Genomic DNA, 25,711 nt, shown 5'->3' with positions numbered 1-25,711 from the left:
GCCCAGTTTGTTGGCATATAATTTTTAATTTTCTTATAATAGTCCATATTTCTGTGGTGCTGTGATCTCTCCTCTATCATTTGTGATTTTATCTCTTTGGGTCCTTTCTCTTTTCTTTTTGATAAGTCCGGGTAGGGGTTTATCGATTTTATTAATTCTTTTGAAGAACCAGCTCTTAGTTTCATTAATCTGTTCCACTGTTTTTGTTGTTGTTGTTGTTTGTTTGTTTCTATATCATTTATTTCTGCTCTAATCTTTATTATTTCCTGTCTTCTGCTGGCTTTAGGCTTTATTTGCTCCCTTTCTAACTCATTTAGGTGTAAGGTTACGTTGTGTATTTGAGACTTTTCTTCCTTCTTGAGGTAGGCCTGTACTGAAATATAGTTCCCTCTTAGGACTGCTTTTGCTGCATCCCAAGTGTTTTGGGCTGTTGTGCTTTCATTTTCATTTGCTTCCATGTATTTTTAAATTCTTCTTTAATTTCCGGTTAGATCCATTCATTCTTTAGTAGGATGTTCTTTAACCTCCATGTATTTGAGGTCTTTCCAATTTTTTTCTTATGGCTGACTTCTAGTTTCATAGCAATGTGGTCTGAAAATATGCATGGTATGACCTTGATCTTTTTTGTACTTGTTGAGACCTGATCTGTGACCCAGTATGTGATCTAATCTGGAGAATGTTCCATGTGCACTCAAGAAGAACGTGTATTCTGCTGCTTTAGGATGAAATGTTCTGAATCTGTCTGTGAAGTCCATTTGGCCCAGTGTGTCTTTCAAAGCCATTGCTTCCTTGTTGATTTTCTGCTTAGCTGATCTGTCCATTGCTGTAAGTGGGGTGTTAAAATCCCCTACTAGTATTGTATTATCATCAATGAGTTTCTTTATGTTTGTTATTAATTGATTTATATATTTGGGTGCTCCCAAGTTGGGGGCATAAATATTTGCAATTGTTAGATCTTCTGATGGATAGACACCTTAATTATGATATAATGTCCTTCTTCATTTCTTGTTACAGTCTTGTTTTAAAATCTAGTTTTTCTGATATAAGTATGGCTACTCCAGTTTTCTTTTGATGTCCACTGGCATGAGAGATGATTCTCCATCCCCTCACTTTCAATCTGCAAATGTCTTTATGTCTCAAATCAGTCTCTTGTAGGCAGCATATAGATGGGTCTTGTTTTTTAATCCATTCTGATACCCTATGTCTTTGATTGGCACATTTAGTCCATTTACATTCAGAGTGATTATTGAGAGGTATGAATTTAGTGCCATTATGTTATTGGTAGCATTGGTGTTTCTGGTGATGTTATTTGGTCCTTTCTAGTCTTTATTGTTTTCGGTCTTTTTTTCTCCACTCTAAGAGTCCCCTTAAAATTTCTTGCAGGGCTGATTTAGTAGTCATGAACTCCTTTAGTTTTTGTTTGTCTGGAAAACTCTTTAGCCCTCCTTCTATTCTGAATGATAGCCTCAGTGGATAAAGAATTCTTGGCTGCATATTTTTCCCATTCAGCATGCTGAATATTTCCTTCCACTCCTTTCTGGCCTGCCAAGTCTCTGTGGACAGATTCCCTGTGAACCTGATCTGTCTTCCCTTGTAAGTTAAGGACCTTTTTTCCCTTGCTGCTTTCAGGATTCTTTCCTTGTCTGTGTATTTTGTGAATTTGACTATGATATGCCTTGACAATGGCTGGCTTTTGCTGAATATAATGGGAGTTCTCTGTGCTTCTTGGATTTTGATGTCTATGTGCTACCCCAGATTAGGGAAGTTTTCAGCTATAATTTGTTTGAATAAACCTTCTGCCCCTTTATCTCTCTCTTCACCTTCTGGGACTCCTATGATACAAATGTTATTACGTGTTACTAAGTTACTGAATTCTTTAAGTCTACCTTTGTGGTCCATTACCTTTCTTTCCCTCATCTTTTCAGCTTCATTATTTTCCATAATTTTATCTTCTATATCACTGATTTGCTCTTCTGATTGGTCCATCCTGTTTCTATGGCCTCTATTTGTGTTTGCATCTCAGTTACAGCATTTTTAATTTCATCCTGACTAGATTTTAGTTCTTTTATCTCTGTAGTAAGGGATTCTCTAGTGTCTTCTATGCTTTTTTCAAGCCCAGCTAGTATCCTTATAATTGTTGTTTTAAATTCTAGTTCAGACATCTTACTTAAGTCTGTATTGATTAAATCCCTGGCTATGAGTTCTACCTCGTGTTCTTTCTTTTGGGGTGAATTCCTCCATCTCATCATTTTGTCCAGAAAAGAAAAGAAGAGAAAAAAGAACAACAAAAACAACCCCCCCCAAGCCCCCAACAAACAAACAAAAACAAAGCAAAAAACAGGAAAAAAAAAACCCTCAAAAAACAAGAAAACCAAAAACACAAAACAAGAAAACCAAAAAAACCCCACTAGATCCTGGGTGTGTTTTGGTCTGCTTGTTAAAAGAATCTAGATCCCAAAATAAAAAAATAAAATAAAATGAAAGTGGACAAAAAAGTTTTAAAAAGATATATGAAAAGTATATATATATATAAATTTAAAAAATTGACAATAAGACATTTTAATAGGAATTGGAAAATATAAGAAAACAAATGAAAAAATAATAATAATAAAAGAAATAAAGAATAAAAGTACAAAGGATGCTCAAACCTATTTCCCTTACAGCTGAAGCTTTGCAACCCTCTATAAACAGTAAAGTTGGCGCTAATGAGTTGTTTGTGCTGGGTCTTCTGGGGGAGGGGCCTGCTGCCCTGATTCTCAGGTGGACTTGCCCCAGTGGAAGTGCGCCTTCAGGGCTCAGGGAGGCCGGGCTTGCTGTAAGCAGCTCTGGCCTCCACTAGGTGGCGCTGTTTTGCTCCCTGGAGGCTTTCAGCACTGATGGGCGGGAAGAATATGGCGGCGCCCTGCTCTCCAGTCCCCTACTCTTCAGTGAGCCCTCCCTGAAAAGCAATAATCTCCCTATTTGTTTCTCCAGTTTCCATCTGAACCCGCATTCACCCTGCCCGTGTCTGAGCCTTTTTATCTCAGGTGCAAAAACTCCAAATTTCAGGGATGCCCACAGCCTCTGGGGGAGGGTCCCGCCGTGCCTGCCCGCTGACCCAGGAAAGCCGTCCCATGACAGCGGGTCGCAGTTTACAGCAGCACGCCGGCACCGAGACCCGGTTCTCCACCGGCTTCCCAGCTCCTGCGCCTGGGAACAGCGCAGCATCTTGGAGCCACCCGTTCTTCCTGCCACCCCGGGGATCCTCAGACCACCCCGTCACTCCTGGGATTCCGCTCCTCTTCGCTGCCTGAGCACCTTTAATCCACACGCGTCCTCCACGGTAGTTCAGACTTGGCGCTCAGCGGCTTCTAATACTTGGCGCCGTAGCCTCCGAAGCAGGCTGCCTCCCTGCGGCCGCTTCCACAGCTCTGTCTCCCCCCCCACCCCCCCCCAGTGAACTAACGCACCTCCTACCTTCCAAAAGGTGGTCGCTTTTTTTACTTGTACACAGGCAGTTTTTGTTCTCTTAGGCCTCTGACTGACTTCTTGGGTGTTCAGAGTCCTTTGATAACTATCCAGTTGTGTTCTTTCAAGGGAGGAGACTCCTCAGGGTCCTCCTGCTCCTCCACCATCTTAACTCCTCCTCCATCCAGGTGACTGCAGCCTTTGGCTACTGACCAACATCCCTCCCCACCACCGCCTCAGATCCTGAGCCAGAGCTTCTTTCTGAGCTAAGATACTCTTGAATTCCTGACCTAGAGACACTGTGAGATGATAAGCCTTAGTTCTTCTAAGCCCCATTAAGGTTTGGGGTAATTTGATATCCAACACTGAGTAATACAATACGCATGGCTTCTCAATAGACTTAGAACATCGATTATGCCCACTTAGATGCCATTTATGTCTATCAGAAAACCCAAATCTCAACCACTTTGATGGCTCAGGGAGCAGATTTTAAGACACGAGACCAAACACAAATTAAGAAAACATCATCAAATGACAGTACAAATCTTTCCACTGGAAAATCTTTTTCTTCTCCTCCCCAGCTTTGCCTGTCTAAACTCTGCCCATCCTCTATAGCTGGAAAGTTTCGATTCCCATCCCCAGTCCAGCGCCACTGTGAGAATGTAGTATCTTCCTCTTTCTTGATCTCTGTCCACGTTTGATACCTTGTAGTTTTCACTTTGTATGAATATATAAACACAATGATGTGGATATTATTTTCCTTTCAGACAATGTGAAATAAAGGTTAGCAGCACGGGCTTTGCGGTTAGCTTTCCTGACTTTGTGACTGAAGTTCCATACTTAAAAGCTGTAGACTCTTAACTATAGGGAACAAACAGGGTTGCTGGAGGGAAGGTGGGTGGGGGGATGGGGTAACTGGGTGATGGGCATTAAGAAGGGCAATTGAAGTAATGAGCACTGGGTGTTGTATGCAATTGATGAATCACTGAATTCTACCTCTGAAACTAATAATACACTATATGTTAATTGAATTTAAATTAAAAAAATTTAAAAAATAAAATAAAAGTTGTACGATTTCATGCAAATCACTTACCCTATACAATGGGCCTTACATATACATATGGCTTAGGGTTGCTATGAGGATTCAAGCATGCAATGCATATAGTCTTTGGCAAAGAAAATTCCCAATAAACATTTACTATTTTAAAACTATTATTACCGGACAGCTCCAAGTAAGCCTGTCACTGTGCAATTAAACTTTGGCATAATTCCCAAGCTTAATGCTTATTAGATCTTGGAAAAAAGTGAGCTCTCCAAGCTTCAGTTTCTTTATATGTAAACTAGAGATAAAATAAACTCTCACTGGGCCTTGGGAGGATAAAACATTATGTAATAAATGTAAAACACCTAACATGCAGCCTGACAAATGGTAGGCGGGCAACAAATGTTCATTGCTTCCTTTCCTCTCAACTTCTTAAAGTAGATACTGTGCAGAGCAGATGGGGGCTGGGTGCTAAATCATGCTAGATGCAGAAAAGGAAAATGTGTTTCAGGCTTTGTATGTTGAACTGAGTTGGGCATAAACCAAAATAGCTTTCTATTACTTAAATGTTGAACATTCCTGGTTCAGATATACAAGTCACTTTTCCAATCTTGTTTAATAGCACATGTGATACTAAGCCTTCTTTATTTTAATTTTGTATTTTCTACATGGTTGATTTTCAATAGGGTTGCTATAATTAATGACATAATTCGAAATCTAAAGGTTCTAATATTTCTAATTCATGTTCAATATATAAAGGGGTGATGTATACTGGGCTCCATCTTTGTGTGGCAAACTGCGGGGCTTGGTCACCTGCAAAGTGATCTTAGAGGCAAATACCATGGGCTTTAATCCCATTTGAGCTCCATGTACAACAACAAGATGGAGAGACAAGAGTGTTGGTCTAGATAGTAGAGGACTAGGTTCTAGTTTCTGCTCTCATACTATCTAGATGTCTGATTTCGATGTCACCTCTTTCCAGAAAGGCAGGATGTTGGAGGGGAAAGCAGAGTCAGAAAGACTCATTTTGGAATCATGGTTCTACCTCTTTATAGTTGTGTGATCCTGATGAGTTCTAATTTCCTATAGAAAGGAAACTCTCACAGGCCTCCGGAGGATAAAACATTATATAATGAATGTAAAACAGCTAACACAGGGCCTGACAAATGGTAGGTGGGCAACAGTGTTGCAACAATGTGATTTTGAATGAAATAAACACGCCTAGCTAGTGGTATCTATCAGGTATTTATTGAACACATTTTGCTTTGCTTTTCTTCCCTGAGCTTCAGTTTTATCACCTGTAAAATGAGCCCAGTTGAATTAAGTCCCTTCTAGTTCTAATGTTCTATTATTCTATGTGTTATACTGTAAAATGTAATATTAGATCTGGGCACTTGTTCGTGGTATGTAATTAAGTGCTACATCTGGTTGTAATAAAAACAAAAACATATTGTGGTGGTGGAAGGTGAAAAACACAAAGATTCCTAAATGTGTATGTCGAAGAAGAAGGCCTGCCCAATATAGATTCAGTAGATATTTTATTTGCATTCTGTTGTGTCTACAGATGGCCTGATGACAGTGATCAGATCACAGGGTATTAGTCAGAGACTCTGTCTAGTAAATAATGACAGAACAGAGCCAGGAACATCAACCCAGCTGGAAAAGGCACCCTTCCTGCAAAAACAAAGCATGGTTGACCTCTGTCTCTTAGCACAAACTGTGTCTGATTGTTTCCTACATTTGTTAGAATCAACCACACCAAGATATGAAGAATTTACTTATGTTTTAAATTCAGACAGAGGAAATTAAAGGTAATAAAGCTGAGGAGCTTGATTAAGGTTAAAAGAAAATGTATGTGTGTACGTGTGTGCTCATGTGTATAAAAAAGAAGGTAAGAATATTCACAGGTTGAAAAGAGTACTTATTTTTAGATGATGCAGAGAGTTTGGGTGTGTTTTGTTGTTTGTCTATATTTTCTAAAATTTCTATAATTATTTTGTGTTATGTTGGTAGTGAGAGGGAGAAATATATTTTGAGAATAAAAAGTTCCCATGAGGGCTTAGGATAATTCAACCTAAAGGACTGAGATGATTCACCATACCATAGTGATAGTATTTCAAATAAATAAAGGTGAAAATCACTTGAAAAAGTTGAATCTAAGAGTATAATTACATAAAATGCCTTCATTGCCACATTTGTGTCTTATGCTGAGATTCTACCTTTGAATATGTGGAAATACACGAATTATGTATGATCGCACATATTTCTTAGTATTGCCATGGTCGCCAATATAACATAGGACCATAGGAAAAATCAAAAGATTCAAGATCATAATTCTGGCTCCATTCTTAACAGCTGTATGGGCTTGGGAAGTTACTTTATTATTGGAAACTTAGATTATTTCATCTGTAAAATGAGAATAATAAACAAGTACTTCTAGAAACTTCCTTTTCTGGGCCTAAATGAGAAAATAAATACTAAGCCCCTGACACATGAAATGTGAGTCGTCTTCCCCTTCTCATTTCCTTTTGCAATTTCTGAGTGCATGCCCAGATTATGGAGCTAGCGTAGGCCAGGGGGATAATGTCAGAATCAGTCTTGGCAGATAATGTTTGGAGTGTGGTCTTGCTTTTCAGAGACAAGAACTGAATTGGGCTAAATCAACTCGTTTTTTCTCTGCCTGTCACCGATCAAATAGTAGGTAATTCAGTCACCAAATAGTACATAATTAACTAAATGTAACAAAAGATCTTACTGTGTAGATTCAAAAGAAAAGTAAGGTCTATTTTTAATCAGCTGTAGCTGAATCTCTTTTTCCCCTTCTTCTGCAACATTCTGTTAGAGTCTACAGTTCTGTAAAGAGATTGAACTGCATTGAGATTGTTTAAAAGGAAAAAACAACTTGTTTTCTTTAGATGATCTTGTGTTAACTCAAAATTTGCTTCTTATGAAAACACAAGCCAGAATTTGAAAGAATAATTGGTAACTTCAAACATTTGGTTTATGTAAATATTTCAAATGGCCTATTAATTTTAAGTACTAGTGCTAGAGAGAAAATATTGTACTTAGAGTGAAAACTTTTAATTTACAAAATAAATGTTCCCTTTATACCGTCTCCCAGTCCTCCAAGAAAATACGAAAGGAAAATTAAAGGCCCAGTGGAACCACATATTTAGAGACAGATGTAAAACAGTTAGTGACATTATGTTAGGAATTACACAGGCATATAGAATATTTTGATACCTATAGAATTTATTCCCTCCTGGTAATCTATGCGTGGCTATTCTACAGGTTTTCCAAATTCAGTATATCCTAAATTGAATTCATCTTTTTCACCCCTCCATCTTGATTTTCTTCCTATATCTTTCTCAGTGAACAGCTTCATCATCTACCCAATGGGTCCACATAAAACATCTGGGGATCATTGGAAGTACCCCTCTCTGACTTTCTGTCTGCTCACCCTACCACCACAAAATCTGGAAAGAACTTTCTTATTATTCCAAGATCCCTCTCACTTGCTGGATTCGCTCTGTCAGTTCCCTTTTCACACAGTCTTTATTTCTTGTTGGGATCACTGCAGGTGCTTCTCTTTCTGTGCTTCTAATCTTTCTCCCTCCAATCTGTCCTCCATGTCTGAGGTCTTGATACAAACAGATCTCACATCAGCTCTCCTCTGTGTTAGATTCCTCAGTGCGTTCCATATCAGGTTTGGAATTCCTTCATTAAGCATACTTAAGTATGCTTCATGCCTCGGCTACTGCCTGCTCTTCTAATCTCTTCTCTTGCCATTCCCCGTATTTCCAATATACCTTTCATTCTGTAACATGTTCCCCTAACATATCCTACTCCTAATGTGTCCATGTCTTATCACAAGCCATTTTGCACTGCCCTGAATGTTCTTTTTTCTCCTACTTAAATCTAAGTCAAAGGCTGATTAACCACCATCTCATCTTGGACGCTAAGCTCTCTCCCCAACACACACTTGTGCACTAACATATCTCTGTTTGATGTGGGGACCCTCCTCTGTGCTTACAAAACCCACACTGTATATTTTCTCCCAGCATTTGCCTTTTGGGCCTGAAATCATTTATTTATTTATCTGTCCCTATATTAGGTGATTAACTCCTTGAGGCCAAGGGATTTGTCTATTTTGAGTTTGAATTGCCAGCACATGGTTAGTGGTCAACATATATTGAATTTAAATGAATATAACCTTGGATTTTTATTCCATTTAATTCATTTACCTCTCTTGGGTCTATCTTCCTCATCCATAAAAGTAAAGAATTAGGGGCACCTGGATGGCTCAGTCAGTTAAGCGTCTGCCTTCGGCTCAAGTCAAGATCTCCCAGGCCTGGGATGGAGTCTTGCATGGGGCTCCCTGCTCAGCAGGAAGTCTGCTTCTCCATCTCCCTCTGCCCTTCCCCCCCACCCCCACTTATGCTCTCTCTCTCTCAAATAAATAAATAAATAAAATCTTAATGAAAGAACTTTAAAAGTAAAGCACTAGACTAGTCAGTGAGTCTCAAATTCTAGACTTCATGCTATTTACATCAAAGCATCTGCAAAAAGAAGACAAAACAACCTCATAAAAATAGAGAAAAACCCAGATTGCCACACCCAACTCCCTAAAATTCTGATTAGTGTATCTGAGCCAAGGCTGTAAAATGTATGTTTCTGATATCTAACAAGATTTGGGATGAACTGGCCTAGAAATTGTCTCAGCTTTAGAAATCCTTCCAATGCTCTCTGTTTCCTACAGGTTCCAAATTTCTTAATCTCGTATGCAAGGTCCCTTTCCTTGAACTCTGCTTTTTTCTCCAATCTCAGATGTCACCTTCACCTTCTTGTACTTTTTTGATCCAGCCATTATTGAATTGTTTCTGGAAAGACCTATACATACTAGCTTTTCCTGTAGGGAATACCCTACTATTGTGCTAATTCTAGGATGGAACTCAGGCATCAAGTCCTAATTCTCTGAATTCTTTTCTTTCACCTTTCAGATCCTGTGTTTGCTTCTATTAGAGTACTTTGTAGTATATTATGTATATTGTCTCTGAGCTTCTTGAAGAAACAGAACAGTTACTCCATGAATGTTCTTTCCTTCCCTTATTGTGGCAATTTAGCATTCCTTAAATATTTATTGAGAATCTACTATTTAAATTGAGAATCTACTAATCTACAAGCTATTACTTTCTGTCATTTTATCCTTGTAACAATAATATTGCAGGCATTGTTATAATTTTGCAAATGGGGAAACAAAGGCTCATAGAGATTCAGTCATTTGTACAGCCGATCACATGGCCGTTTAATGGCAGGGTCAGAATTAGCTTCCGCGTCTCTGGTGTCACTTTCTTCACATTACCATGTTTTGTTTCAAAACAAAACAAAATAAAAGGAGGAAGACAATTATGATTTAAAGCGGATTTTCCCAAATCGATCTTCTCATTCCTCGGTAAATGCTGACTTACGTCAATCACCTCCAGGAAGCCACAGGCTGATAAACTAGAGTTTGCTGTAAATTCAGAGGAAGTCAGTACAGTGGAGCTAATGTTTTGAGAGAGTTTGCAGGACGAAAATTTCCAGCTGTCCAACCATAAAGAAAATCCTTTGGGGATTTTTAGCAACTCGATTTTTAAAAAATCAAAATTTTTTGCTTTTTCTTGTTCTTGTGTTTTCAGACTGTCTCACATTTTCAAAGGGCTTAGAAATCTGAATTAGGAATAAATGGTGGCAGAGAAGACCAGACATGGGGCAGGGCGGGAGATCTCTCCTGGGGAACGGAGGCCCTGCCATTTTCCACAGAGGCTTGACCAAACTAAAGCCTAATTAACACAGGAGCTAAAACTTACTAAGTGCATATTAGATACTTGACATTTTGCTTAGTGTTTTATGTTTAATTGTTCAGTGTTTCCAAACGTTAGTCACTCCTACATCTCTTTTATGGATTTTGCTCCATCAAAGTGTCATCAGTTATTTATTTCAGGTTTTTCCTTAATTGGACTTCAGTTAGCCTACTTTTCCTCTTGGTCTAAGCAATAGTCCCTAAGTGTGAAGTCTAATTATATAGCTTTATATTTTCATTAAATTTCTTTAATTTACATTTAAAAAATGATGAAAGCAAATACATTATTATTATAAACAAGTTCATAAGTATTATCTGCAAATCATCTATTGGACCATAGTTTGTGAAATGCATTTTGTTTCACTTAATCCTCAAATTAACTCTTTGGGTTAAGAACTCTTACTCTCATTTGCATTCAAAGGGGAAAAGCCAGGCAAAGAGAGATTAAATAACTTGCCTCATGTCACAAGCTATGACGTGGAAATCATAGTGTGAAATCAGATCTGTTACCCTGAACCCCAAGCCCTAAAGCATGATATTCTTCAGCCAGTCCTGGAAAAGGCTTCATTCATAACCCCAGTTTTGTATACACCACGATGTAACTTTGTAAAAATTTGAATGGGTATGAGAGTGACCAAAAGTCAGTATAAAAAAATAAAACACAGTTGATCCTTGAACAGCACAGGTCCACTTATACGTGACTTTTTCGAATAACTAAAGTACCATAAATATATTTTCTCTTCCTTATGACTTTCTTAATAACATTTTCTTTTCTCTAGCCTACTTTATTATAAGAATACAGTTATTATATTTATATATAATTACATATATTATATATAAGATATAAAAAACATGAATAAAATTATTTACATATAATTATATATATTGAAGAATACAGTTTATTATATAAATTATATACATGTGTTATATACTATGTGTTACAACTGTTTATGTTATCAGTAAGAGTTCTGGTCAACATAGGCTATTAGTAGTTTTGTTTTGGGGGAGTCAAGGGTATATGCAGATTTTTGGCTGTGCAGAGGATTCACACCTGTAACCCCTGCTTCATTCAAGGGTCAACTGTGTTTCACTTAACCCCTTTATCTAGAAGGTTGTTTTCTCTACTTGGCCTTATTCCTACTCATCTTTCAAACTAGTATGCATGCACCTAAAATATGCTTTCATAGCTCTGTATTTCTGTGTAGCACCTAGGTCATATTTTATTTTTATTTTTTTAAGTAGGGGCCAATGTGGGGCTCGAACTGAGGACCCTGAGATCAAGACCTGAGCTGAGATCAAGCGTTGGACGTTTAATGGACTAAGCCACCCAGGCAGCGTGGTCATATTTTATTTTTAAAAACTAAAGTGTTCTGTCGAATATTCCCCCCTTTTGAGTGACAAATGCAAGGAAAGCATACACAGTTTAAGTTGGCACTGTGCTTTTATTGTAATCCTTACTGCACATTAACTGGTACCAGGGTTTCATTTTAAGGTAGCCTGGAATGGGTCTTGCATCTTTTCTCCACAGGAGGAAAATAAAAACACAAACCCTTTGTCATAAAACGGCAGTAATATGCACCAAGATTATAATACCATGGAATATGACATTTTGGAATAAAATGTTTTGAGGCAAAATTATAGTCCGATTATATTAAATATTCATATGATCCCCATGAGTTCCACACATTGTTCTGGAAAACAGCTTGTGGAAAATAGGAGTCTAGGAATTCATCATTTTTTTTCATCTTCCTACCTTAAATTGCAGTAGTGGTAACAGAGGTGTGAAACTCAGAAGAGCCTGAGAATATATAGGGGCTAAGAGCAGTTAATGACATAAGGAGGCTTTTCAACAACTGAAACATTTAATGACCAGTTTGAAAAGTACATTTAACTTGGCCTTAGGATAAGCAGGCAGGAGAGGAATGTGGCATCCAACGTTGTTGCCTTTCTGGGCTTTTTCTAGAGTTCAAAGGTAATTAAACAATAGAACTGTCCAACACTCAGAAAAGGAATAGAGCTGAAACTTTTCAGTTCTCTTTATTACATAATAGCAGAGTGCTCAGGACTCCATGGGAACGCATATATTGTAAACTGAATTAAGTATTGGTAATACGCTGGCCCATCTGTGATGAATACTTCAAAGTAGCCATTTCTCAATTTCCTTTTTTGGGATTGACCATTGTTTTGTTGTTGTTGTTGTTGTTTGTTTTTATCATCTATAATGTCTCCACAATACAAAGCCACATGCCCTCCAGTGTATTTTCATGGAATTAGATGTTTTCAAATTTTGGTAAGCCAAAAATTATCAGGAGCTTGATTAAAAAATGAGTATTTCTGACTCCCCCACACCAGAACTTTTGATTTAATAGGTCTGGGGAAGGCCTTTTAAACAATGGCTTCAGTGATGCTATTGGAAACGGGTCCAGACCCCAGTTGGAGACCTGCTTTAGGGGCCTGAACTAGTCTGGTCGGTTCCCTCTATGTTTTCTTGCTTTATAATATCCTGCTCCTCATCCTAACCCCATTTAAATCCTATCAGCCTTCAAGTCTCAGCTCAAACCATGCTTCTGAAATAGCCTTGATCTGACTACTCCCATCAGAGATGCTCTCTCTGAGCTTCTGTGGCAGATACAGATGTCTCTGAACTTGGACTCAGCCGCCTGCCAGCAGGAGCTTACTGAGTCTGCATTCCCAAGAATGTACTTCCTAATCTATGGATCAGTATTGTAGTGTATGAATATTTTATATACGCTATAAAATATACACAAAAGAGATAGTTAACAGATGAATTAAAGAAGATAAATAAGAAGTAATTTTTTGTTTATTTGATTAAAAGTTTGGATTAGCATATATTTGGGATGTATTACGATGCAACATAAACTTTTCAATGAAACAAAATAACTGAATGTGCTTCAACATTTAAAAACATCTTGACTGATCACTTTAGAATATTGTGCTTCAGAGGGTTAGTTCTAAGTTCAGTTTATTTCAACACTGATTTTAATCGCTGTTATAGGTGAAAACCTAGGAAACTTTATAGGTTTAAGAGGAAGGATATCATTGAAGGTACTTGCTAAATTACAGTGTCAATTCTGCAATCCCATCCACCAATTTTCATAACGGATTTTGTTGCAATCCAGTAAAATTTATCTTCCCTGATACTAATAAATTCTCACAAGCTACACTGCATTTTTAAAAAATGGATTTTTAAATAGGTAATTATTCATAAGGTAGTGAAAAAATAAAAAGTCTCCCTCCCAACTGTGTTTCTAGTCACTGGTTCAACTCCCATAGGGGCAACAAATTCTATTCTTGTATGAGCATATAAAGCATACATATATTATTTTTTGACCCAGTTTACACTCACTACCATAGAGAATGAGGAAGGGCATGGTTTTCCTATACTATATCCCCTCCACATTCCTCAGCCTTATTTTATCAGAATTCCAATAGTACCCACTTGATATTATAACTATGCAAATTTGGTTCCTGGGCCACAGAGTCCTCAAAATTACTCCTACTTTCTTATACAACTTTTTTCTTTAAGTCACTAACTGCTAAGGGATGCATTTAATTTTGTATTGGCCTCAGTATTTAGCAAAAATCTCCTCTTAGGTGTTGGGCTTGCCCTTTGGGAGGCTGCCTAGCTGACTGCCTCCTTCAGGATCACTTTTTTTGGCAACTCTGAAATTGTACTAGATCAAGGATAATAGTTCTATTCTCAGATAAACATTATACCTACTCAAATTAACACTCTTCAGTATGAACAAGGCAAGTATATTTGTTATGGTAATGCTAATTTATCAGATAAACCTTCCATTTCAGTGCCTTAACACAGTAAAATGTATTTTTTTGTTCACATTGGAGTCTGAGTTACTGGTCTTGAGACCCCCTTCCTGTCTGAAGTGAAACTGTGATTAGCACTTTTCCTCTGTGCTCTACTATCCCCTAGGGCCTTGTGTCATCTGCATCCAGCCAGCAAAAGGCAAAAAAGGAGCATGGAGACCAAACCATAAGAGACTCTTAACTCTAGAAAACAAACTGAGGGTTGCTGGAGGGGAGGTGGGTGGGGGATGGGGTAAATGGGTGATGGGCATTAAGGAGGGCACTCAATGTAATGAGCACTGGGTGTTATATGCAACTGATGAATCACTGAATTCTACCCTTGAAACCAATAATACAGTATATGTTAACTAAATTGAATTTAAATTAAAAAATAAAACAAAATTTTAAAAAGTAAAAAAAAAAAAAAAAGGGAATGGAGACCCACTTCTAAAATACCTTGTCTTGGAAGTGACATACTAATTCTGTTGTCATTCCATTGGCAGGAACTGATTATAGGTCCTACCAAAGGTATAAGGGAGTCTAGGAAGTATAATTTCTGGCTGGGTAGCAATTTCTCAAAAGAACTCTATAGTATGAAAAGGGGGCACACAATTTAATGGACATATAATTATCTACTGCAAATAATTCAGACATATTGTTAATATCTGAATATTCAATTTTAAAGAAAGGTAAATATTTGGGAATAAATCAAAGTGAAAAATCTCACTTAAAATGTAAGCTCCATACAGGCAGGTTTTTGTCTGTTCTGTTGACTGCTAAAGTCATTTGTGGATAGTACTTGGCACTCTATAGATGCTCCATAAATATTTGTCAAATGGCTGACTGAATCAATATGCTTTGTGTGTTAAAATTCCATTAATCAGCCAAAATATTAATGTATAACAAAAGTAAAGTGCTGCAAATAAATTGATTGTGAACACAATTTTACGTACAGAAATAGACATTGAGAACTTTCTGGTAGTTGAATAATAGGGAAATTGATGGATAGTAAGAATATTAGAGTAGATAATACCTAGAATACCTTAAATGTACAAAAACATTTTGAATAACAGCACATGGCAGAGTAATAAATTCAATTATTTCTAGTTCCAGTAGTTACAGAATTGGTATACCAACATTCATAATTGTAAAAAAAGAACTGTATTAGATTTTTGGTTATTTTATGTCATTTAAATAATCAGTTTTCAAGAAAAAGTCCAGTTTGGGAATTCTTCAATCTTTTTTTTTTTTAGATTTTATTTATTTGACAGAGGGAGACACAGCAAGAGAAGGAACACAAGCAGGGGGAAGGGGAGAGGGAGAAGTAGGCTTCCCGCTGAGCAGAGAGCCCGAGGCGGGGCTCGATCCCAGGACCCTGGGATCATGACCTGAGCCGAAGGCAGACGCTTAACGACTGAGCCACCCAGGTGCCCCAAATTCTTCAATCTTTTGAAAGTAACTTAAAAATGGAACGTCAACTTTCCTAACTCAAATTTCATGTAAAGGACAAACTTCAAGGATATATAAACCACATCTATGATAAGTCACTTTTGATCTGGCTAACATAAAGACTATAAAGAATATGGGGAAAAGGAGAAAGCACTAGAGAAAAGAGAGATAAGTAAAATATTCTATTCTCAATGATCACATTTCAGAATGTCCGTTGTAATAATACCTGAATAAAGACAATCCCTCCTCTATCCCTTATCATATGGAAAATTCATATAAGATGGATCACAGGCTTAAATGTGAAAGCTAAAACTATAGGGCTCTAAAAACAACAACAACACAGAAAAATATCTTCATAACATTCAGGATGGCAAAGATTTGTTAAAGGACTAACCATAATAGAAAAAAAAATAAACTGGATTTTGTCAAAATTAAAAACTTCTGCTTATTAAAATATACCACTAAGAAAGTAAAAAAGCAAGGCATAGACTGGCAGAAGATATTCATAATACACATGCACAGTTGACCCTTGAACGTGAGTTTGAACTGCATTGGTCCACTCATTGGTGGATTTTTTTTGATAAAAACAGTACAGTACTCTATTAATATATTTTGTCTTCCTTATGATTGTTTTAATAATATTTTCATTTCTTCTTTCTTGTAAGAATACAATATATAATACATATAACACACAAAATATGTGTTAATTGATAGTTTATCAGTGGTAAGTCTTCCAGTCGATAGTAGGCTATTAGCAGTTAAGTTTTGGGGGAGTCAAAAGTTATAGACTGATTTTTGGCTGCATGGGGAGTAGGTGCCCCAACCCCTGTATTGTTCAAGGGTCAATGGTATTTGTGTAGGGTTGGTTTTTCCTTCCCAGACAAGGGTCTGGAAATTACATGTGTCCTACTTGGTTATGACATACCCATGAGGACACAGATGGATGTGGCTGATTAGCCGTGTTGGTCTGGTTGGACAAATACTTTAATATTACCCTTGTTTTGCTTTTATAACTGAAAAAAGATACATAGATCTCCAACACAATCTCTCTGTTCAGTCCTAACATTTCAGAAGTACTGTTTAACGCCAATATTCATTCTGTGGTTTTGCATGGCATATGGGTCTAATCGTTTACTGAAATATTCTTTAAAATATTAAAAATGGTATTAGCCATGAACTGATTTTAATGTGCTAGGCTCCCCATCTTTGCCTCTGCCAGCTCAATCCCAGAGGGTGGTACTGAAAGTTTTAAGGAAAACAGATTTGTTTGGGAAAATGAGAATTCTTTCCCAAGCACCTGTGATTTGTTTATGCTAATTGGGTCATGACTGATGCTGGCTGTGTGTGAGCTGAATCTATAATCCACTCTCTCATATGCCTTATGTGAAAGTAGGAGTTATTAATTGATTGCAGTTATCTCATTGTATTTTCATATCATTTTTTTCCCTTTCTGTTTCCCATCCTCTTGTCTTTTCTCTCTCTTCCTCTTGTCCTCTTATCCTACTTTACTTATGAGCCCTGAATCACAATACATGGCAAAGCAGATGCTTGCTGGGAGCAAAGGCACAAAGAGCTTTGGAAGACTAAGTGCAGGTAAATTGTTGGCACCAAGGATGCTACTTTGTGTACCGAGAATTGCCCTGTTCCAATGTGCACTCTAGAAATGGAAGGTTAAATTTTATGGTTATCTACTTATGGATGAAATTGGCAGGCTGGCTATCTCCACAATATTTTTTCTCTTAATCTGCCTTCACCCTCTCCTTCACACAGAATGTTCCTTGTATTAAACACAGGTTTGGAGAGCCTGCGTGTGAGCAATTAGAGGTCTAAAATGGAGTGTGTGGGAGGTTAGGAGGGAAGGCTTGGTAGCTAGCTTGTCATCCATGAGTGAAGCACAGCATGCTGCTTCCTGGGTAGAATTTTAGAGGGAAAAAAAAAAAAAACCAAGACGAAAAGCAAGTATTTGTTGAGGGTGAGGACTTGAGTGCAATGAAAGTAAGGCTAGAAACTATATGTGAAAAGTAGATTTTAAGCACTTCTCAGAGACAAGGGTCTGGAAATTACACATGTCCTACTTGGTTATGACATACCCATGAGGACACAGATGGATGTGGCTGATTAGCTGTGTTTGTCCTAGCAGGACTCTGAGGGGCAAATAGGAAGACATCAGACTGGTGAATGGAAATGGTTATAATCCAGTTGGCAGTCATGCCTCACATGGGGATCAGGTTGCTTTGCAATCACTGTTTCTACCTCGGTCCTTATGGAGCAAATTTGACCTATAGGTCCCATTAGAAGCCACATCTAAAACTATGACATGAAGGTCTCAGGGGACAGATTGGAAGAAGGAAGATAACATGGCATCTACTCAGCAAGACTCTAGAAACACCATGGTCAGGCTTCCAGTGAGTGGTCCTCAAAGTAGGTGTCTCCAGCATGGGGTTTAGGTGGGTATCTACAGCCACCTTCCATTGAGTCTGGTCAGAAGCAGGAGTGTGAATGGAAGCTGGTTTGAGGGTTAGTCAACCACAGAATGTAAGCACTGTATTAGGCAGTAAGGATCTAAAGAAGGAAGGGGAAAGGTATCTCAACTGACATATAGCTCAGAGCTAGCTTCCTAAACATGTTCAGAACAGCTTTTGAACTAATGTCAATTAAGTTCAGCAGAGTAAGCGTTGACTGGTCATCTATTCTATAATTCTACTTTTAGGCAGAATAAAAACTGAGTCATCACAGACTCATATATTAAAGAGCTCTCCTGAGTACAGTACTATTCAGGGTCCCTGTGGATCTATTTAAAAGGTTAATGCTCCTTAATAGTATACAAAATCTCTCCCACTGTATTCTCTTTTTGCTTTTGATTTTTTAACTTCTTCTGTTTTATGGGAGATTAGCAAAGTTGATAGTGTTCTCCATTTCCTGTACCTGTATGTATCTGAAAATTGTTTTACCTGTCCCTCCCTTTGGCCTTCAGCAGCCTCTTATTTTCAACTAAAGATTTGAATTCTTTAAAGGTCCTAGAAGGTTCTTTTTTCCACATCTTCAGTTGTCAAAAGTTCTTTCCCTGAATCCTGAGTATCTCTTTGTAATGGAGATTTAAGCATTTTCATTCCTTGAGTTCAGTAGAGACATTTACTACATCTTAATTCTCCTACTCTATACCAAGGATGATATTAGGCCCCCAGAAAATGCTATTTAGGGAGATCACCACTCTCTAGATAGGTAACAGACATCTAAGTAATAATAAAACAAAAGCATCAATGATTAATCAATAATAATAAATAATGTACTGAACACTTTATAAGCACACCCCCATTAATTCTCAAAAATCTCTATGAATTTGAAGCTAGGGTTATGTCCATTTTGATGGGGACCCAGGCTTAGAGATGTGAAGCCACTCATGTGAACTCATGCAGCTAGTAAGTGTTGAAAGTTGAATAATACGATATGACAAAGGCTATAATGTAGGCATGAACAGAACGCTCTGGAAGAAAGGCCTGGAAAAGTCAGGCAAGGCTTCACAGAGGAGGTGACATTGGATTGGGTCTTGCATGAAGTACAGGAAAGGAAATAGCATGAGCACATTTTGTGCTGATGACTGTTGTCAATGATTTGCAACTAGTTGGGTATAACCAAATGTCCTTGTTTCTTGGGTCCATGTCAAGAAGTCCCAGAAATTTAGAATTTAGGTTTAGAGTACATTTTTTTTCTTTTTTTTTTATTATGTTATGTCACCATACAGTACATCATTAGTTTTTGATGTAGTATTCGATGATTCATTGTGTATAACACCCAGTGCTCCATGCAATACGTGCCCTCCTTAATACCCATCACCAGGCTAACCCATCCTCCATCCCCCTCCCCTCTAAAACCCTCAGTTTGTTTCTCAGAGCCCATAGTCTCTCATGGTTCATCTCCCCCTCCAATTTAACTCAAAGCTAAAGATTGAAGAGCCAGCTATTCTGAAAGATTTCACAGGGTGGGCAAAAGGTGGAGGAAATGTTTGAGACAGAGGGTTTAAATGAATTCCTCTCCATTTCCAAATGCAACTTGAAGAGACTCTTAGCTGCTAACTGTGGCATTCATCAGTTGTCAAAAGCGGCATTTCCCTTCGTTGGACAAGACAGAGAAGATGCTCTATGACAAAATGAGTATAGCACCTGGTTCCAATGCCGAGAGTTATTTAAAAAGATAAAAGGGGAAATTGGGAGCGGGAATCATAAATTTGATTGCCCAATGACTTTAGTCAATTGGCTGCCTTTTAATGTATGTTCCCTTTGGAAGGAAATTTAATTGTCCGAGGATTTTGATGGTCTTGGAGAAAAGAAACCTAGTGCAGCAGAGAGGGTGTAGGTGTGTGTGGTAAGAAGAGTCTCCACTTCTTGCTGTAAACTGTGTGATCTGGGCACGTGGTGGAACCACCTTGAGCTTCACCATATCCGGAAGTGTGATTTGGTTATGAATGTTTCCTTTACTACCTGTGGGGTTGTTGGAGTCAGAAATACTTGAATTCAAATCCTGGCCATGCTGCTTTCTAAATGTGTAGTCTTTTCTAATCCATGAAATAAGCATCATAATTCCTCTTTCCCAAAGTTTCTTTGAGGATTAATGGATACAATGAATATGCAAAGGGTAGCACCCATACATAGCCCAGTCCTGTTTTTAAAAAGTCCATTTGCACCTTTCCAATGCTGTAGATTTATTTAAGGGAAGGACCTAGATAGAGAAAGATCCTCAGGCAAGAATAGCTGCATGATGTGCTAAAACCTCCTTTACTATAAAACAGGAGGTCAGTAGTTCTGAGTCCCGGTTGCATATTTGAATCACCAGGGACAATTAAAATGATTCCCAAGTATAAGGCTCCCTACCAAAGATTCTGTTTTAATTGGTCTGTTGTGGGACTCCAGTCTTGAGTTCATAAAAGCTTGCCAGGTGTTTCTGATATGCACTGGACTCAGTCATTGCTTCTTGAACTAACATAAGTTACCTGGAAATCTTGTTCAAATGTAGGTTCTGCTTCTCTAAGTCTAGGGTGCCTGAGATTCTGCATCTCTAACCAGCTCTGAGATGAAGCTGGTGCTGCTAGTCCAGGACCATCCTCTGAATAGCACGTGATTAATGATCAATAACAGTGGTTCTCAACCTTCAGTGTTCATCAGAATAGCCCAGTGGCTCTTTGAAAATGTAGCCCTCGGACCTGGGTTTATCCCTCACAAATTTCGTTTCACTTGGTTTCAGAAGGGGCCAAGAGAATAACCCATCCATAATGTCCCTTTCAACCTGAAAATCTTATGATGTTAGTTTTATGATCTTATAATATGACTTCCCTCCCAATGCAATTGTTCAGGAAAAAAAATTACAGAGACTGAAGGTGAGCGTGTGAGTCATCACTGTCAGAAACCTGGAAGGTGGGTGAACTCAAGTTATATTATGTCAGGACATGGCTGATCTCTATGCCATGTGTATCTTCAACCTCAAGAATTCTCCTTTTGAGTTAATGGAGACCTTCACAGAAGCAGGTTTTACTGTTGACCAAGCACTCATAGATTAATTGGGAGAGCATCCTTCACTGATGGACGATGAACAAGGTGATCCTAGATTTTTTTCTGCTCTCTGCTACACATCATGCTTTCCATAGCAGAGTCCCCGGAGGAGTGGGCTCATCTTCTCTACCTCAGGACCAAACCAAGGAATATGAAGGTCCACAGAGCAACCTGCTTTATTCCACAGAGCCAATGACCGACTTTTGAAAATCTCTGGGACTTTCAGAAGAATTTGTCCCATGATAGATTGGATTGCTTTTATCTTTCTTTTTCACCCTCTGGGATTTCTCTGGCTTTTACTAGCTAAAAGCATCTTCTACTTAGAGGCAGGCCTTTTGCCACTTCCCAAAAGGAATTGAAAAATAACTGTGACGGGGTCAAAAATATTATAATTCCAGTATCATGGTCTTAGATAACCATTTTTGCAAGTCATAAATAGGGGGTTGGTTTCTAAGAAGTTTATGAATTTGTAAATAAAACTGATATAAGGATGGCAATATGGAAAATAAAACTCAGATTTTCTTGCTTCCCCCTTTAAAAATATTTACACCTTCAAGAACACTTGATCAATCTACGGAAGTATCAACATGACTTTGAAAATGGACAACTCAAAAAGGCAATAATCACCCACCAGTTGAGTGGATCAAATCCCAGGTCACCCAAATTCTGGGTGCTCAGCTCCATACTGTGCTCCCATTTAGACCTTCTTTTAGAAGAGAGTGCTGGATCAGGGTTACCTGATCTCCTGTGCCCCTGTCCCCGGGATGGGCTGGCCAGGAAGAGAGCTGTTGTGTGCTGTGATTCAGCAGCAACACAAAACCCTAATTGCCTCAAATGCCTTTCCCAAGAGCCGGCTCCCATGCTGCCCCCTGTCCACTTGTGCTCAGAATCTCCCCTCAAACACATACAACTGGTTCTGAAAGGGAGGGGTACAGGCCGTGGTCCTCAGGCCTCTGCCCACTCACCCGAGCCCTTTATCAGGCCCAGGGGCTGGTTGTCTAGGTTGTCTAGGAAAGTCTGGGGAGTCTATACCAAGTGGAAGGAGGCTGCCATGGAGGACCTGGGGCAGTGTAGTGACAAATCCCACATCATAGTGACAGCAGAGAGGAGACTGGGGTTCACCGGCCCTACGTGGTCCAGCTCTGGGGAAGGCATGGGGAGGAAAAGGAGGGGTCTCACTCTTCATGTGAAAAGGAAGATTAGGTGGATAGGGAGTACCAAGACAAACTCACTATTTTTCAATTTTGCCCTGAGTTGGGTTTTGATGTGACAAGAAAATAATCACTATGTTTTATAATTCATGTAAGATTTAATTTTCCTTTCTTTCTTTCTTTCTTTCTTTCTTTTTTTTTTTTTTTTTACTAAAAACAGGAGATTAAATGCCTATCAGGCTACATTCTTGTTTGGCAGTGGCTTCCTTATGAAATTTCAAGCAGAGGAGGGGACAGTGTTTTGCCAGGGATGTTTATTTTATTGATTTGCTGATGTGTAGTATTTCTTATGTGGCAGACAGTTTCGGTACTTTAAAATCTTACTTCATTAAGGCTCTAATCAGCTGAGGCACTGGGCACTATTATGGTTTCTGTCTTTTGCAGGGGAGGGAAATTCAGATCAAAGAGGTGAGCTTGTCCAGGTTCACTGTGGCAGACCCATGATTTGAACCCCCGCGGTCAGGGTCCCGGGTCTGCAACCACTGTGTCATCCTGCCTCTAATGCGGAGGAAAGTGTTCCTGTCCCAGGAAGGCAGGAGAGAAATTGGACTGGGTGGACTGGTCCTTAAATGTGGGCCCCTAGACTTCGGTGCTGCTAGGTAGTCATCACTGGAGCTCTTGCTTAAAATGCAAACTCCTAGGCTGTACACCTGGATGTCTGATTCAGGAAGGCTGGGGTTTTAAAAAAATCGAAATAGATCATGTTTAGGGACCCCTCCACCTTACTATGAATTCAAGATCCTTTGATTGGAACATCGTTCCGATTTTACCCTAAAATGAACGTGCTGTCAGGAGCACCAGTGGCTTATGCTACCACCTCCCCTGCATTTTCTAGTCATTCCAGCTCTGCTGTCTAAACCACAGTCACGGATGGCGACAATTCTGACCACTCCACCCCCAGACTCCATCTGCTGACAACCACCAGGCTGATTTGAGTCCTCCGAGCCTCCCACACCCTGCCTGCTTTCCTTTCGTGGAAGCCCGGAGCCCACAGGCTTCTGAAAAGCTTCAACTGTCTCTGCTGCCATGCAAAGTGGACATCTTTAACACTGTTAATGAACTTGACTCCCCTTCTCTGCTGACGATTGCACAGCTCAGGTAGACAACCCCACCACCGAACATTATTGTCCCACTCAGACTGAATGGATCAGACGTGGTAATGTTTAAACACGGGACTGTCCATGGGGACTGAGCCTCAGCCCCTTTCCTCCATCTACTTCTAGCATCCTCTTACTTGCAGACCCAGGGGAGGCTGGAGGTTCTAGCCAGAGTCTCCCTCTTCTCCTACTTCAGTAACATGTTCATGTCTCTTTAGGGGGCTGAGAGGAGCATTTGCTGACTACATACAACCAGAGGCATAAGGAGAATTAGCTGTTGTATCACTTTGGCTAATTTAAGTTCTGCTGATGAACGCACTGACCCAAGCAAATCAACCAGATAATTGCCCAGCCCCTCCTGACCTTGAGAAGCCTGGATCATACCCAGGAAAATGGAAGCAGAAAAGAAGGAGGCTTGCAAACCCTCGAGGCTGCCATGGGAGATTGGCTTGCCAGGGAGGTAAAACCAGTGCAGAGGAGACCTCTGGGAAAGCCAAGGCAGATTTCATCATGCCCCGTGTGAAATACCTGTCACCACCTAACAGTGCGCGATGCCAGAAGTCCCCGAACAGCATTCCTTCTCAGTTCTGCCTTATGACTTCCAAGAACTTGACTACTTTTCTCTTTAAGAATACGGTCATGGCCTTTCTCCTCAGTGCATCCCTTGTACCATACGGGAGATGCCCATCATCAGATTGCTTTGACTGAATACCCTAAATATTCCATAGAATAGAGAAAATACACTTTTAAAAAATCTCCTGCCTGTCAGGAGATCCCATAAGACACTCCAGCTTCTTTCCAATGCACTGGCAAAACATCCTCGATGCACCATGGAACAGGAAGAGCAAGCCAACCAGAGCCTAACAGACCATCTTGAACTATGTAATAAAAGTGCACATATCAGCCACACTTCACCATCGGCGTGCTCCTCACTGCTCCCCGAGTGCACTGTTAATTCCTCGAGCAGCAACGGAATTCATCTAAAATAGATAAAGCAGCTCTAGAAGTGCAAAGCTGATCTCAGGAGCCCCTAATCGAGCTGGATTTCCGTCAGATAGGTCAGGGTGCCCTAGATCTCCTTAAGTGTAGTGGCTGCAAATTTAACCTCTCCAGGGGTGGGGGTGGGGGGCAGCATCGGACACCTTTCCGGATACCTACGCCTTGGGCGCAAGTAGGTGGGAAATCATTTTCTAACCTAGCTGTCCAAGGGGCATTTGTGTCAAAAGTTAGGTAGGACGCCTTTTTTTTTTTAAACCACATCCAAGAAGTTGGTGTTTATCCATTCTATTACATGCCTGCCTCAATTTCAGCAACAGATTGGTAGAGATGAGTTTTCGACTTAGTAATCCCGATTCCTGACCTTCTGCAGTATAGCTGATGCTGCTGCGGTAGATACTGAACTGTCAGTATAAACCCAACATGCAAAAGAGAAGAGTTTACTCTCTTGCTCCCATTGTATTACCTTGAGCTCCTTGACTATAGAAGAATCTCTGAGCCGACTCAACATCCAAGAGTCTATGAGCAGACTCCACATCCAGAAAATAATCCATTTTGGGATAATCCATCCTTGATGTTCCCAAAGCAGAGTTTCAAGACAAAATAGTCACTTGTATGCCTATGAAAAAGGAAAAAAAAATCCACAATATTTTAGACTGTCAAATAGATGTTTAAAACCATATGTATATACACATACATATATATATAAACATATATGTGTATACAATGTATTATATTTGTTATATATTATAAGGATATATATTTACATATACCCATAAATGTATAGATGTATTAACAATTTTGGAATAAGAACTATCCCATTATAATACTCCCTCATTTGACATTTCCAATTCCAAAGCCACCCTCAACATAGCTTTCCTACTGTATGAGAAAATGCAACATTTAATGAACATTCATTAAAAGAAATATATTCTACTCAGAAAAAAAAAACAAACCAGATGATTCAAGCTAAAGAGAAATAACATACCAGTCTTTCCTTGTTGTATATTAACTGGAAAATAGGCTGTTAAATTCATATGCTATCCATTTTCAAAAGGTCTGTCTGATGAATGGCATCGTTAAGTGTCAGCCGTTCTGAACTAATCCTCAGTTGGTCCAGGGAGTTTTGACTCCCCTAGAACAGCGAGAATCGCCTGGGAATCCGAGCCTCCACTTATAGGTGCCTTGCGTTTATGACACATGCTGACATGTTTGCTGTAAAAATGCGTTGGATTCCTTCCTTTTTGGTGATTCCCTTC

At 39.1% G+C, this 25,711-nt stretch overlaps 1 protein-coding gene across 1 annotated transcript in view; it reads right to left on the bottom strand.

Annotated features, from left to right (window-relative positions):
- The window catches only part of PHACTR1 (phosphatase and actin regulator 1), a 558,362-nt gene extending 533,341 nt beyond the window's left edge, over positions 1–25,021 (bottom strand). The window contains exon 1 of the mRNA XM_021696829.2: positions 24,919–25,021. Within this exon, the coding sequence (XP_021552504.1) occupies positions 24,919–25,021 (103 nt within the window). The remainder of the gene's footprint in view (positions 1–24,918) is intronic.
- Positions 25,022–25,711: the final 690 nt, after the last annotated feature.

This window comes from Neomonachus schauinslandi, chromosome 8, assembly GCF_002201575.2.
Source record: "Neomonachus schauinslandi chromosome 8, ASM220157v2, whole genome shotgun sequence".
Taxonomy (NCBI): Eukaryota; Metazoa; Chordata; class Mammalia; order Carnivora; family Phocidae; genus Neomonachus; species Neomonachus schauinslandi.
Note: the sequence above shows the minus strand (reverse complement) of the source record. Positions and strands in the feature narration are given on the sequence as shown.